Source organism: Jatropha curcas, chromosome 11, assembly GCF_041381405.1.
Source record: "Jatropha curcas cultivar XTBG-Jc1 chromosome 11, XTBG_Jcur_1.0, whole genome shotgun sequence".
NCBI classification, from domain to species: domain Eukaryota; kingdom Viridiplantae; phylum Streptophyta; class Magnoliopsida; order Malpighiales; family Euphorbiaceae; genus Jatropha; species Jatropha curcas.
Window position 1 is genome coordinate 3,486,862 of NC_143161.1, and position 15,667 is coordinate 3,502,528.

Genomic DNA, 15,667 nt, shown 5'->3' on the forward strand with positions numbered 1-15,667 from the left:
TGATTATTAATTAGAGCTAAACGTACAATCGTTTGTGGGACAGACAAATCAAATAACTCAGAAAAGCTAATTTGATAGGATAGTAGGATTTTAGGAGTAAACGTTTAATGGATTACAACAGAAACGACGGAGAGATGGACAATTTCCACTGGTGACACGGACGACATCCCGTTGGTTTATGACACTTTCTTTAATCTCGTGTGCTTGATTATTGAGTAAAGAAACAGCGCCAAGTTGATAAGATATTTGTAAGTAAACGACCTCTAAAATAAACGACAGCATGAAGAGTCTTGCTGCTATGAAGAATTAATACTGATGACACAAACGACAGACGTGTGTTTCAACTGCTTATGGGGCTTTCGATTGGCGGGCCTAATTAGTTGGCCCAGAGGTTAAGCCCACTTTTAATAGCTGTCTTCTGGAGTCTGAACGCCGGGTCTTTGGTTTCCGCACGACAAAATGATAAACAAAGTGCTCTTATGATTAGTTATTTATTTTAGAACTACTCTTTAATCAGATTAAATGATAACCTCATCTTAACAAACCTCTTCTTTTATCACTCTGATAAATTAAATTATTTCTTTAAGTATTTATTAATCAAACGCATAAAACTATTTGAAAATATCTTTTACTAATTTTACCAAACATTCTTTACTTGATGTATCCCACCTTATAGAAGTTCAATAATGCCATTGGAGTGTTGTTCTGAACGCAATCAAAGGTGGTGTTTGAAAAACATCTGATTTTATCGGTAAGGTTACTTGTCTATAGTACAATACAATCACTGAATCTATCCCCCAAAAAAAAGGAAGAAGAAAAAAAACTCATTGGAGATACACGTCTCACTACCGGTACAAACTGAAACGAAGTCTACAAGCATACTAAGACAGCCACAATGACATGCACATTAAGGCACCAATTGCAATATTGAATCCTTATGGCCCTGAAACCTTTCTATTTAGAGTCAAATTGGTTAGAGAGTGGTGGTTCTTACATTGATGAACAGACCGAACCATCGCCATATCTGTAAACATGGAAATTAAAAGCATATCACTTCCAACATGACACACCTGAAGAAAGAACAGGCAGTGCTCAGGACACTAGAATATGTAAAGATTGGATTAAAAGATTTTCCAAGACCACAATATCCTAAATGGGGACTATAGCATGACATAGATGGCATGGCATACACCAGCTAGATAATCAATGTAGAATATCTTCCGGAGAAATGACAATAACAGTAACCTTTTTTTGGCCCTAGCAAAATGTAAATTGAGGAAATATGATACATGAAGGACAACAATAATCCAAGTTTAACAAAGACAGTTAGCTGTAGTTTTGATGCATGTTTAAGCTTTTACCAGGCAGAAATGAAATTAAGAAGCAAAATCTTACTTGCAATATGCTTAGCGGGTTTTTTTCAGACGTTTGGGAGGCCTCATTGGCTCTTTCCTTGAATCATCAGGAGTTTTTAAATCCACAAATGGCTGCAAACATTTTCAAGTCACACGAGTAAGAAACTGAAAACAACATTTCACCATTCTGTACCAAATTACTACAATATTCAGCAGTGAAAAATCCTTCTATTGTCCATGAGTTTACACTCACCTACGTCAAAGATAGCAACTTATATTGATTAACAACAATAGCAACCATGGTTATGGCATTTTCCTAACAAGTTCTCACTACAGGCAACTGGAATAATTATACACAAGCCTTTAACTAGAGGCAAATGAGAGTTACAAACAATAAATCCCTTCACTTTCAGGTCAAAACCTGTCATTATATTTGTTATATACAATTTACCTGATAAGAGCACTACTCCTATCCCCTTGCCATTTCTTGTAATTATACCATAGAACAGTAAGTCTTTCTCTACTTCATCTCTAGCACCAGAAATTATTGGGAAGAAAATCAAGAAATAGTATTGTCCTGCCAATAACTATTCCCAATATTTTCAACAAGGGAGACTGATTGGAATATGTGGTCAAAGACTAACAATGGGAACAATGGGAAGTTTTGGATTAACTATACTAGCTGCAAGTCCTGTTATGCTGAATGTTGTTAGGCATAATCTTGTTTCTGCTTCATTCCTAACAAGACAGTATTTTCACTCCCTGAGACAGTATTTTCATGAATGTTGTTAGGCATAATCTTGTTTTTGCTTCATTCCTAACAAGAGAAGGGAATAAGAAAATCTCTCAACTCTTAAAGTTGAAACACTGTGAAATCTCCCATTACTTTGTCATTACAGGGAAACTTAGTTATGCTCTAAAATTTGCCCATTATTTAACAAGGTTAACGTGCAGTTACGACATTGTTCAAGAATCCTAATACGATCTTATTTATCAACCAAAACCCAACTTCAACTTACACTTAGAATAATAGCGAAGTCAAGAACCCAACTTATATGGACAACTCTAATAATCTAAGAAGTTACCAGGTCTCAATGCTGATAACAGAGTCTTCTAGCAGACATATAGATTTATCAAGTGATGAAAATATCATAATGAGAAGAATGTATAAAAAACAAGGTGACATCATTCTGACCTCTTCCCAGTTCTTTTGAAGTTCCAAAAGTTCCTGACAGTATGCAAGGCACTCAGCATGGTAAACTGCTGCCAACTTTTTTATCAAAGCCTTCCTCTTGATGATACCAATCACTTAGAAGAAAAACATGTCATGAATCAGATATAATGAGCAAATAACAATAAGTTCATATGTTACAATATGCTCAACAACCTCAATCCTTCCTAGCATAAATTTCTTAGCCACTCAATTTCTAAACAAAAAAAAAGGTCAGTTTGCTAGACAAACATGGAATTCTCAGTAAAGCAAATAGGCACATAGAGAAAATGCAGATACAATAATTGAATAAGAAAATGCCATCATCGCCAGGAATCAAGGAAAAGAATTTGGAAACGAGGCGTATAATCATAATATGTACAACGAAAACCAAATCGCATATTCAGTAATTTCTCACTATAAGAAGTCACAATAACAATAAATATTATTCTATAAAAGTTCAGGTCAGCACAGCAATTTCATCCCAACACGTTATGTAATGAACGAATAGCAAGAAAGCAGCAAAAACCCTAAAAGGCTAAAACAATAAAACGCCTAAATATCAAAAGCAAGAGAAAGAGAAAGGAATTTACTTCGACTAGGATCGAAAGGAGGAGGTGATGGTGGAGGATGAGAATCGGATTGCGTAGCTGCAGCTTCAGCGGCGGAAGCGATCGGCGGTTGAGACGGAGGAGGAGAAGGAGCTTGCTTTTGTTCTTGGCCCATTGACGGGAGATGCTTTAATTTCAAGGGTTTCGTTTTAAATTGGTATTTTGATTAGGATTAGTAAGTCCATGTTGCGCTAGGAAATGACCCAATTGGCCAAATTGTACGGTGGCCTGTGGCTCTGCCACTATTAACTGCGATTTCAGGAAAGTCTCCATTGTCAACAAGCAAAACAGAAACACCTTTCTGATAGTAACTGGAGGTAAAGATCAATAGGCTAATACGATGTCGTATCAGGAGGGACCCAGTTGCGACAAAGCGTTCGACTTGAGAAACTTGTATACTAATTACTATTAACTGCTCTTAGCGGTATTACTAAGACCCATTTGGTTAGTTACTTAACTACAATCTACAGATTATAAATTGTGATAATTTCCCTATTTCCCCAATATCATTGATCACTCTCGATCAATTTGGTTTAAAAAAAAAAGGAAAAAAAAAAAAAAAAAAAACAATTCATGCATTTTTCAAATGATCTTAATTCCATAAAATCTCTCAAAGTGAATGTTTTTCATCTGAGATTTGATTTGCATGCAAATCAATTTCGATTGTTCAATTCCAATATATAAAATCTAGAAAGATTCTGAGAATTACATGATATTTTGGAGGACCTCAATCCAAACAATGCTAAATACAAGTAGGGATTTCTTTTTATATATCAGAACTATCAGCAAAAGTCACAATGCAGAACGAATAATTTTTGCATCTGGATATCATTAAGAACTAACACCATACAACTGAAAATTTTGAAATGAACAAACTTTTCCAGTGTCAAAATTGTTTTGTTGCATCAACTAGACACAACAAAAACTATAGCTCCGTTAGAAGATTGTTTGTTTCTCAGCTGGCAACGCCTTGAGATTTTGACCCCCACGTTTCTCATGCTACATTCATTAACCTTGCAGTTCTTCATCCGCTGCATCATCCTTTTCTTTTGGAATCCTGTTTCCCATCTTTGGTTTTTTGAGAGCTGCAAGACAAGAAAGCAATTAAGGGAATCAGATACAGTAGTTACATTTTTATATGAAAAATTGAGATTTGATGATATAAGGCAGGGTCTTCCAAAAGTGGAAGGAGTGTTAGGAGTGCTAGGAGTGCGCTCTTTGTTAAAAGCCAAATTGCTGTCATGCAGACTTACAAAGTTACTCCACTTTCAAGTAGCATCATGCCATAACATTTGTAAGAATACACAAGTAATTGGTAAAACAAATAGACTGAACATAAATTAGTTGAAGAAATCACTTGACTTCAGCATAAAGAAAGCACACATCACCTTCACTAGGACAGGAGAATCAAAAAGGAAGCATGTCGAATCAGATCATAAGAATGATACCAGCAAATAGGATAGTGGATTAAAAATGAAAAAAAATGGAGCAGACATTTAGAGAAAACAAGAGTGTGTATTCAACTGGAAGGAGAACATCAATCATAAACAACACTCACATTTAAGAGATGATCCAGCAAGACAAGTCAGCCTTGATTTTGTGTTAACCTCAGCCAATGGATTTGGTTTCTCCTTCAAAGCCATGCGAACATCCCAAACACGTATAACTCCATCTGATGATGCAGATGCGAATAAATAAGGATCATCGGCAACTCCATCACTCTTAGTAAGCACTTCGATACCCTTCACACGGGTAGAATGCGCATTCTCAATGCAATATGCAGCTTTGCCAGTGTGTGTGTCCCATGCTGTAAGATTCCGGTCATCACCACCAGTAAAAAGAATTCCATTCTGTTGGAAATACAAAACGTTATAAGCGAGAGAAAACATAATCACAAACAGAATTGTTTTTTTTAAAAAAGGACTCTTTTGGAGGAAAAACTAAGCCATACTGGTCGTCCAAAGGTTCATCCACAGTTATTTCGGAAGTTAAACTTTTCTCGTAGATGCCAAGCACATTAACTTGAATAATTATATGAATGAATATTTTAAAACTCAATTGTTCAATATCAATATGGATAGAAACAGAGGAGCATTCACGAGATGGAATAAGATAAGCAACTGATAGCATTTATATATAGATATAATATGGAAAAACTGAATGTAAACGAAAGGTGTCATCTTGGAAGACCCATGATAAAGATATTTCATAAACTGAAAATATTACCAAGCAAATGACTTTATCAAGATGAGATGAAGATGTGAGATAATTAAAATATCAATAATAATACGGAGGTTTTTGGTGAATAAGATATTATACTAACCTCTCCAGGTACAGCACAAAGAACCCGTTTGCGACACTCGAGCTCAGTCACCAACCTGGCATTTTCAGCCTGATGAATCCCAACCTTCTCCTCCGTCACCATAAAAAACCTCTCTCCATCCAAATCAAACTTAACTAAACTAGCTTCCTTTCCCAGTCTACAATAAAAGCTCCTCCTTCCTCTCACCAAATTCAACATCGCCAAGCACTCGTCTCTCCCCACTGTAAGCGCTAATTTACCAGATGGATGTACCGACAAGTCGTTCACACCCTTCTTATGAGCCCGTATTGTCTTCAGGTGGAGGAAAGGATCTGCATCGAAGATGCAGACAGAGCCATCGGCAGAGGCAGAGAGGAGATTGCGAGGGAAGGAAAAAGAAGGAGGGGTAAAGAAGGAGAGGGAGGTGATTGAGGAGGTGTGATGGTGGAGAGAGCCGAGGGAGGCAGCAGAGGGCAGGTCGTATATATGAATAGTGTCGTCGGAAGATCCAGAAGCAGCGGCGGGGCCAGCAGCAGCGGCGCAGGTGATGGGTGCGAGATGAGAAGGGTAGGAGAAGAGTGGGGTTAGGGTTAAAGTTTCTTGTGAATCATTGTGTTTCAATGGCTTGAGCTTAAAGCCCCAGATGAATTTCTCATAAGACCCTGCAATTAAACTCATCGTGGTTGTGGTCGTGGTAGCGTTGCTGTAAGCTTCAAACCCTGAGGGTTTATGATTTTCGGAATTTGAAAAACCCTATGGAAGAAGGAAGCTCGAAAAGGTTTTGATCGGGTAGTCGGGTTTAAGGAAAGTACAAATTATTACCAAAACGTCATTAGGTGAACGACAAGTCGTTAAGATCGTTAATAAGAAACGACAGGCCTTAACAGCTTAAACTTTCGAATCAAATTTTGTTTCTTTGAATTTCCACTTCCTTGCACTTGGCCCCTCCAACTTGAAAGACTCTTCTCAAACGGAAACAAGTCACCACCAAATGTAGATATTCCTTTGAAAAACCCCTTGAAAGGGGCACTTGTGAGTCTTGATATTAAAGTTGGGCACCAAATGGAAAACATCATTTACAGGAAAAAATCAAGAAATGGACAAAATCAGAATTCAAGAGAGTTAGTTCAAACTTATTTCTAGTTTCCTTGATTTCCAACTCTAGGTTCTTCAATACAGTATGTATATCATCCGCTTTTGGATGAGATCGATCAGCTGCATGAAACTCGTGTACACGCCCATTTACTTCTAGCCAGCTACAGCCAGGTGTTTTCTTCAATCCTCTATCTCTTAAAAAACTTCTCATTTTAGCAACTCCATTCCACTTTCCAGCTGCAGCATATATGTTTGACAGCAAAATGTAATTTCCAGCATTTCTCGGTTCTATAGATATCAACTCCTTAGCCGCAACCTCTGCAAGCTTAGTATCGGAATGAATCTTGCAAGCACTCAACAAAGGACCCCACACCAGCGCATCTGGTTTGAATGGCATAGTCTTTACGATTTCCCTAGCTTCACTCACATGGCCAGCACGCCCTAGTAAATCAACCATACAAGCATAGTGTTCCTGGCGGGGTAGGCAAGCGTAGGTTTTTACCATCTCTTTGAAAATTTCTCGTCCTTCTTTAACAAGACCGGCATTTACACAAGCTGTCAATAGACCAAGGAAGGTTATTTCATTCGGTTCTAAATTCAATTGCTTCATTTGGTTGTACAACTCAAAACACTGGGATGAGGCTCCATGCTTGGCATACGCGTTGATCATTGAGTTCCAAGCAATTACATCCTTGCTGATTTTTTCTTCATCAAAAAGCGTCCTGGCCATCTCTATGCAACCACATTTTGCATAGCTAACAAGAAGTGCTGTATTAACAAATACCATATTTGGACCAATTTTAATTGAGTATCCATGGAGGTATTTTACTTGTTCTAATGCCCCAACATTCACACAAGCAGGCAAGATGATAATAACTGTAATGAAATCAACAAATGGTCCTTCCTGTTTCATCTTGGAGAAAAGAGACAAAGCATCAAGAGACTTATCATGGTTTACATATCCTTTAATCATTGAGCTCCACGAAGCTCCAGTCTTATTTTCCAACAAGTCAAAAATCTTTTGGGCATACTGCAAACAATCACATTCACAGTACATGTCGATAAGAGAGTTAGGAACCGATACTTGAAAATCAGAACCATTTCTTATCACATGAGCATGCATTTCTTTGCCCAATTCAAGAGATTTCAATTTCCTAATTGCAGAAACTGCAGGCAATGCAGTAAACATATCAGCTCTAACCCCTGATCCTCCCATATACCTTAAAAACTCTAGGGATTTCTGAGGATACCCATTTTGAGAATGTGCAGATATTATTATATTCCAAACAACACAATCCTTCTCAGGCATTTCATCGAACAGTAACCTTGCATCAGCTAAACTACTCAACTTTGAGTACATAAACAATAAAGCAGTACCCACTGACACATTTCTGCATAAACCGCACACCAAAATCACACAATGAATGGCCTTTCCCCCTATTAATGAGCTCGAATCAACAGTTGACCTCAACAAATTAATCACAGTATCAGTGTCACGTTCAATTTTCTCCGTTCTCGTTCTTTCATAAGACCAAAAACTTTCCTTTGTATTCACAGTTTTGGATACCTCAAGTACCGAAGAATTCCCATAATTCAAATTATCATTATCGGATTTCCTATCAATAACCCTTCTTTTATTCTGAAGCTCATCAAAATTCCTATGCATCTCTACACAAGCAATATCCACAAGATAAAATAACTCAAAACCTAATTTTATTAGATGCCCATGAATTGCTTTACCATTTACAATATCCAATGAGCAAGAACATGAACTTAAAACAAATGGGTATGTTTGCTCATCTGGGTGTGTGGAGTTTAAGTTCATTTTCTGGTACATAAAAAGGACATTTTTAAAGTCACCGAATTTAGCCAAATTTCTCAAAATTGTGTTGTATAAAAGCGTATCGGGATCAGAGAGAGAATTAAAGATTTGTTTAGACATATGTAGAAAACCAACATTGGCATAGCAGTCAATCAATTTAGAACAGAGTGTTGGGTACTGGTGGAGACCATAGAGGATAAATCTAGCATGTACCTGTTGGAGGTGCTCTGGTTTTTTGCATAAATTTAAAAGGGAAGAGTGGACAGAGAGGACAGTGAATAGCCTAGTTTGGGCAACTGGAAAGAGTGAGAACTTGAGAGGGAAAATTCGGATAAGAAAATTGATTGATCGTTGAGCATGAAGCATCGTAGATTGGCAGTTGCAGCCCTGCAGGAAGCATTCGGATGGCTCCGTTGGGCCAATGGCTTTTTATTGCTACTGTTCATTGTTTTAACGCCAAATTGACTTTGCCGACGAAGAAAGACTAAACTTAATGATAATAATAATTATTATATTATCGTATACTAAACCACATAAAAAAAAAAGTGGATAAAGACTTCTTTTTCTTAATTAAATTTCTCATATTGTTCATAAATTTAAACATCAATTTGTTTTTTAGTTTTTATTTAAAACAAAAAAAAAAAAGAAAGAGAAAGAAGATTAAGTGTAATTCGAGTCAAAAATTAAAAATACTATGCGCATTATAATTTAAATTTTACAAATTATTGTTCATTATCAATGTGTTTATATTTATATGTAAAAAGTGTTTTTATGATTTCTTTTACGAAATAAGTGTTTTATGACTTATTTCAATATAAATGACTGTTTATCAATACTGTATTCATTTTACATAATTTATTTTATATTTGAAAATATAAAATTTTGTTAATGGTTTATGTTTTAATCACAGTTGTTAATTATTTTATCTTTAATTTTTTTATATTATCAAATTATAAATGGTAAGTCTGTTAAAAAAAAATTATACTTTATTAATGATAATCAGTTAAGCAGCTAAACATCAAAGTAAAAAGTTATTGGCTACCAACTGAGAAATGAGGCTTTTGGTCTGTTGGACACGTGGGTAGCTGTTGCTACCAACCTTTCCAAAAGCATACAATAACAGAAAATTACAGAGAGAAAAGTATATTATGAAATCGCATATTCTAAATTTCTTGACTCAAGCAATCCCTCGCTTCCTTCTCCTTCGAATCACAAACCCTAACAACTTTTCTCCCCTACCTACCTTCCCATTCCTCCTTTTCAAGTCGTTTAATTTTCGTCATTTTCAAGGTATTTCTCGTCTCGTCTCGTCTCGTCGCCCTTTTGATCTCATTTGACATTTAAGATTTTATTTATTTTTCTTTATTGTATCGTTTCCTATCAATTCCAGTGGGTGTTCCAGTCTACAATTCATCGGAATGGGAAATGACATTAGCTACCTGATCTTTTAGGTACTTCTTTTTTCATTTTTTTTTATTTTGTACCATTTTCTCTGTTTGGTTGTAGAGAAAATGTAGGTATGTAAGGAAAATTGTTCCTCGAGAAACATGTATCTATTTAGCTGAAGTTCTTCTGTTTTGATTGTGTGAAAAACATGACTCTGTTTGCCTAATTGAGGTTAATGCATGATTTAGATAGTTGAACCTTTCTTCATTTAGCAATTTGAAGTGCTTTTGTGTGTACTCTTCCTTTAGATAGTCGAAGTGTTTTTATTTATTTGTTTAACTTTTAGAAAGGAAAAATATGGCTGAGAAAAAGGAAAAGAAAAATAGTTGCCATTTCCTTCTGCTCAAATTGAATTTTTTTGTTTGTTTGTTTATTTGTTGTTTTGGTGCGTGAAATCTGTAAGGGAATTCAAGGTGATGGGGAATGTGAAACTTTAAATTTTGTGGTTTTAGTTGCTAAGGTGATTGGCTACCGGAAAAATAACCCTGGGTTAGGTTTTCAAGCTTTGAAGCTAAATTCTGATATTTGCATTTGGCCCTGAATTTGAATGAGCATACACTGACCTTTTTTTTTTTTTTTTTTTTTTTTTTTTTTAAACTATAAGATGCTTCTCATATAAATAAAGTAAATTTCTCAGGTGATTATTGTTGGACGTCAAGGGGTTGTTCTCAAAGGATTTGGATTTTTGCTTCCTGTTATTACTGAATTTTGGGATTAATGGATGGGGATGGGGGGAGTACCTCATCGGATTCTACAGTAATTCGATCAATTCCAATAGGACCAACACTTTCTAGGAGATCCAAAGGTGATTAATCTTTCTAATTTCTTACCAGCTTAATAGCTCTTGATTTTATGGGCAAAACGTTGTTGTTAAATAGGTATCTGTGTATGCTTTTGTCCATTTTCTATCTTCTTCAGTTTGTTTTCCTAGTAACAATTGTATTATTTTGGTGGTAGAGATAAGTCCCAGACTCAAAGTAGTTAAATAAATAAGCGAACAATTAATAATTAATTCAAAGACAAAAGCAATGTCCTAGTACCATGTTAGTTCCATGGTTATTCTTATCCTTATCATTTTTTTCAATTATACGCAAGGGGAAAAGGCCCTGGTTGTGATTTGACTATGTAATATCTTGCTTTATGATTTATTCTCCTGCAAACATGTAATTGAAAATGAATAAGTTGGTAAAAGAAATTATTACACTAACTTCTGTAATGAATGCTGGAAAAAAATATGATCTAAAGAGGTTTTCCTATGATCCAGTTCTTCAATAAAAATTATGCCTCTTTCCTATTCTATACCTCAGCTGTCATGGGTGATCTTTTTCCTACAAGAGTTCAGATTTTTCTAGAGGCAGAATGCATGTAGAGGAAGAGATTGGCTTAGCATATCATGTTAATTTTTTTTAAAAAGGTAACTGTGGACTATTAAGAAGAACCAATAATAACTCCTAGTGTGGTCCATGCTTGTCTGTCTTGTCTTAATGTGGGAAATATGCTTGTGACCTTTATGAGATTATCAGAAATGAATCTTGTATTCATTCCTTTTCCATTTTAGGTTTCAAAGTTGCGATTAGATGTGCAGATAGTTGCAGCTGAGATGTGGTGTTTTGAACACTTGTCCTTTCTCAACCTCTCAAACTCCACTTTTTAGTATTTACTTCCTTTTGTAATATTTCCTGGCAGCTTTGCGTCAGTTCAAACAGCAAAGTCTTCCAGCTTGTAAACCTGTCTTGACACCGGCATGGGTGAGTGTATGAAAGCTACGATTGATATCTTTCTTCTGTCGCTATTATGATTTGTTTATGTGCTTCACGGGATTGACTTTTTTTTTTGTTTTTCTTTTTTGCAGGTCATTACTACATTTTTGTTGCTAGGTTTTGTTTTCATTCCTATTGGACTTGTCACTCTCCGTGCTTCACGTGGTGTAAATGCCTTCTCTATTGCATCAAGTTACCATAAAGCTTTTCAATTCTTTTGCTTGTGTTAAAGGAATCCATTATAACTTTGAGAATTTATATGATCTTTTAGGTTGTCGAAATTGTGGACAGATATGATGCAGATTGTGTACCTGAGCCATTTAAAGGCAACAAAGTGTCATATATCAAGGATACTTCGGTTCCCAAAAATTGCACTCGTATTTTGAAGGTTATGCTTTTTGTTGGTGTTAACTTGTCTTTTGCTGAGTCTTCATAATGAATTGAGGGTATTGCTATCATTTGAGACTCATGAAGCTCTCAAGAAATGACTCATCTAAATATTTTAGCTGACACTTCTTCCTTTCATTTTTACTTTTTAGTAAATGAGCTTTTGTCCGTTATGAGTTTCCTCAAGCTTTCAGGTGCCCTTTTATGGGCCAATAGCTTTAGAAAGGGGTTTTTCTTATTCACTTGGATTACTTTAGGAAATTTCTGTACATTTTTCTCATAGAAAGGGATAGTGGGAGGGATTTGTACAGGTTTGCTTTCTAACATGCGGATCTTAAAAGCCTGCAACTTATCATGCACATGATCACCTACCAAATTATTTAAACTGGCATTGCTTCTTTTCATGTGTCTCATGGATGAACAAGCCATCTCTATATGTGACTTTCAACTCTGAAATTTTATTTGTTCAGCTCAGAAGTTCTTCTGAAATCTTGTTTATGCAGTGGAATTAAATTCTTAGTTATTGCTGTTCATATTGAATTTTTTTTTTTAATTTGTCAATAGGTACCCAAGTATATGAAAGCTCCAATCTACATATATTATCAGCTTGATAATTACTACCAAAATCACCGAAGGTGAGAGTTCTTTCCTTCCATCTAAGGTAGTGATTAGTTGATTTCTTCATGTTGAACAAAATTCTGGCTAGTTTCTTCAGCAATAACTGGGGGCTTTTCTTGCTTGATCTGTGCAAATTTGTATGTCTTTAAATAACCTCAGCTATTGCTTCAACATCCTTAACTTTTTCTTGCATCACCACCTCCCGAATGGTTTGCAGGTATGTCAAAAGTAGAAGTGATCAGCAACTCTTACATGGACTGGAGTACAATGACACAAGTTCCTGTAAACCTGAAGAGTCCAACAATGGTCTTCCTATTGTCCCTTGTGGGTTGATAGCATGGAGTTTGTTCAATGACACATACACATTTATTCGTGGGAAATCAGAACTGATGATCAATAGGAAGAACATTGCTTGGAAGAGTGATCGGAACCACAAATTTGGGAAGCATGTTTATCCCTTCAATTTTCAGAATGGGACATTGATTGGTGGTGGAAAACTAGATCCAAAAATCCCTGTGAGTGTCAATAGAATAGGGCATTTGTTAGTTGCTTTTTCTATAATTTTTCGTGACTATAGCCACATTGGAGTAAATAGAAATGTCTTATGCACTGGCCTCACTAACAGAAATGTACTTTGTCACCTTTCCGTTATTTATTATATCCTCAGATGACTATCCTACTGTCATCAGTTGATGTATTTTTCTTAACTTGTATCTGATCTTTAAAAATGAAAGAAGTAGTGTGCATGATCAAAATCATTGTAGCATTTGGACCTATCCCTAACTTTGGTCTGCAAAAATCAGTTGAACTGTGATATGAAAATTTCGTGGAACGTGTTACCAAGTAATCATAATATTTTTCATACTTGTTGAATATATATGATTGAATGGTGGTATTGCAAGAAATGGTTGTTGAACCCTTTGTGCAGAATACTCAAAGTAACCTGAATATCAAAATCCAGGACTTCATTGTTTCTTGTCCAACATTATTGTCCATATTGTGCAGTTGTTGGGTTGTATATACATGATATACATAGAATTAGTGCTTTTGCATGGTTCTAATCTTGATGAAGCTCCATTACCTACATGTCTGATACAATTCTTTGATCCTTCTCTTCAGCCAAATCTTAATCTCTTATCTTCCTTTTCTTGTTTTGCATGGCTTTCTGGTCCATGTGGGTGCATTGCATTAATAGCTAAGCAATCAAGAGGATCTTATTGTCTGGATGCGTACTGCTGCTCTTCCTAGCTTCCGAAAGTTGTATGGAAGAATTGAAGAGGATTTGGATGCAGATGATCTTATATTTGTTTACCTGATGAACAATTACAATACATACAGCTTTGGAGGGAAGAAGAAGCTTGTTATTTCAACATCAACCTGGTTGGGAGGAAAGAACGACTTCCTTGGTGTTGCCTACATCTTTGTTGGTTCTTCTGCCATAATCCTCTCACTTGTTTTCTTATTGCTTCATGTGAAAAATCCAAGGTAATAGTTAGTTGATTCCCGTCATAATTTCCTTGAATCACTGCATTAGTCCTTTGCTGCCACATCTGAAAAAAACCTGGAATTTTGATTTTTATGACCTATCACATTGTGATATCTCTCCATCAATGTAAATCGTAGTGTGTTTTTTTTTTTTTTTTTTTTTTTTTTTAATTTCATACAAGTTAACATAAGGATCTACTTTACTCTAGCACAAGGATTTATTCCTATTATTGTTTCTTTTGTTTGGCTGGTGATGTAGTTTGTCTTGATTTCATTCCCTTTTCTTGTATTCAACATGATTATTTGTCTAGATCCGTTTTTGTTTAAGAGAAGAAAATTCTAGCATACCTTGCTCATTGCACCTGTATAATTACTATGTGTATATGTGTTCAGCTTTACTGCCTTGACCGGACATCTGAGTTATGACTGTTTCTCTGTAATCCGTTCATAATTAAATGTGTTTGCAACTATTGGTTTTCTGGAATTACCATGATTTCAGTAGTCCCTTGTGCAGTTGAGATTTAATGATCAATTTCTAGATACTGATTTCCAGTGAAATTTCTATTAATACAGTCCGTATCTGCTGCTGCATCATTTATTTGCAGGCCATATGGAGACATAACATACTTATCCTGGAACAGAAAAGGAATTTCTAGTTGAAAAGTTGATGTGCAAAATTCAAGTTATTTATTATGATTCTGGTTGATCCTATAGATTCGTGTAAATCTCGAAATTGCCGGAGTAATGTCAAAATACATCAAGCCAGAGACGGTGGATTTTTTATTTTTTATTATTTTATTTATTATTATTATTATTTTTTTGTGATCTGCTTAAGAAGAATCATGTTGTATTTTACCATAAATATTAGCTCAGTAGGAGTAGATTAGGCAACTGATCTTGGTCGAATATCCATATTAATTGATTATATATATATATATATGGGAAATTGATTTATTTTATGAATATATATACTGTTTTTTTTTTTTTTTTTTTTTTGAAAAATCAAAATGGCTTAATAATGCTATCAAAAGCCATTACATCAGAAAAAAAGGATGGGTAATCAGTATCCCAATCCATAAACATTGAAACTGCATGATTTTGACGACCATTGGTGATTAGCTTATTTGTCGGCAGAAAATAGTAACACGTTCATTGTCATGGAGTAGGTACGTCATTCCTTCTGGCTTTGAAAGAAATGACAATGGTAAATTCATACTATCTACCTTCTGCTATAAATGTTCTAGAATATTAAAGAAGTCATTAATTATTCTTTTATAAATTTACTTGCTTTTTCTTACATCTGCTAAATAAATATTAATTATTTCGAGAATTAAGTAAATAGGTAATTTACTCAATTACAACTATTTTGTTAAAATTGAAAATCTGGGATTTTTCAATCATTTTCTTAACAGGTGTTTGTATGGTATGCAAAAATATAAAAAGAAACACTAGTAATAGAGCAGAAATAAATTTTATAAAATTTCATTCGATCCATTTTGAATGTTTGGGCTAAAAGGTTATATAGTGTCAAGTCCGTCTTATTATGCATGGGGTGGACACTCGCTCTATTATTGCG

At 35.3% G+C, this 15,667-nt stretch overlaps 4 protein-coding genes across 6 annotated transcripts; 1 reads left to right on the forward strand and 3 right to left on the reverse strand.

The window, feature by feature from the left end:
* Positions 1–722: 722 nt before the first annotated feature.
* LOC105634017 (uncharacterized) lies at positions 723–3,420 on the reverse strand. Of its 2 annotated transcripts, none has more exons than XM_012216758.4 (4): positions 3,159–3,420; positions 2,551–2,663; positions 1,396–1,487; positions 723–1,070 (listed from the first exon to the last, which is right to left on the reverse strand). In XM_012216758.4, exons 1-3 carry the CDS (start codon positions 3,289–3,291, stop codon positions 1,407–1,409), a joined length of 327 nt encoding a protein of 108 aa, XP_012072148.1. In that variant the 5' UTR covers positions 3,292–3,420; the 3' UTR covers positions 723–1,070; positions 1,396–1,406. The 2 variants fall into 2 exon arrangements, with proteins under 2 accessions (XP_012072148.1, XP_012072146.1); XM_012216756.4 differs by having other exon boundaries at positions 723–1,024; positions 3,159–3,416.
* Positions 3,421–3,919: 499 nt separating this feature from the next.
* LOC105634018 (Transducin/WD40 repeat-like superfamily protein) lies at positions 3,920–6,336 on the reverse strand. The gene is made up of 3 exons (XM_012216759.4): positions 5,500–6,336; positions 4,735–5,026; positions 3,920–4,261 (listed from the first exon to the last, which is right to left on the reverse strand). The coding sequence occupies exons 1-3, from the start codon at positions 6,154–6,156 to the stop codon at positions 4,185–4,187; spliced, it is 1,026 nt and encodes a 341-aa protein (XP_012072149.1). The 5' UTR covers positions 6,157–6,336; the 3' UTR covers positions 3,920–4,184.
* A 146-nt stretch (positions 6,337–6,482) lies between these two features.
* Positions 6,483–8,858, reverse strand: LOC105634019 (pentatricopeptide repeat-containing protein At1g08070, chloroplastic). The gene has a single exon (XM_012216760.4). It carries the CDS (start codon positions 8,759–8,761, stop codon positions 6,551–6,553), a length of 2,211 nt encoding a protein of 736 aa, XP_012072150.1. The 5' UTR covers positions 8,762–8,858; the 3' UTR covers positions 6,483–6,550.
* A 666-nt stretch (positions 8,859–9,524) lies between these two features.
* On the forward strand, positions 9,525–15,056 carry LOC105634020 (LEM3 (ligand-effect modulator 3) family protein / CDC50 family protein). 2 transcript variants are annotated; one of them, XM_012216762.4, is made up of 10 exons: positions 9,525–9,685; positions 9,786–9,846; positions 10,446–10,646; positions 11,528–11,589; positions 11,694–11,768; positions 11,873–11,989; positions 12,553–12,623; positions 12,824–13,121; positions 13,802–14,091; positions 14,697–15,056. In XM_012216762.4, exons 3-10 carry the CDS (start codon positions 10,559–10,561, stop codon positions 14,749–14,751), a joined length of 1,056 nt encoding a protein of 351 aa, XP_012072152.1. In that variant the 5' UTR covers positions 9,525–9,685; positions 9,786–9,846; positions 10,446–10,558; the 3' UTR covers positions 14,752–15,056. The 2 variants fall into 2 exon arrangements, with proteins under 2 accessions (XP_012072152.1, XP_012072151.1); XM_012216761.4 differs by having other exon boundaries at positions 9,526–9,685; positions 10,479–10,646.
* Positions 15,057–15,667: the final 611 nt, after the last annotated feature.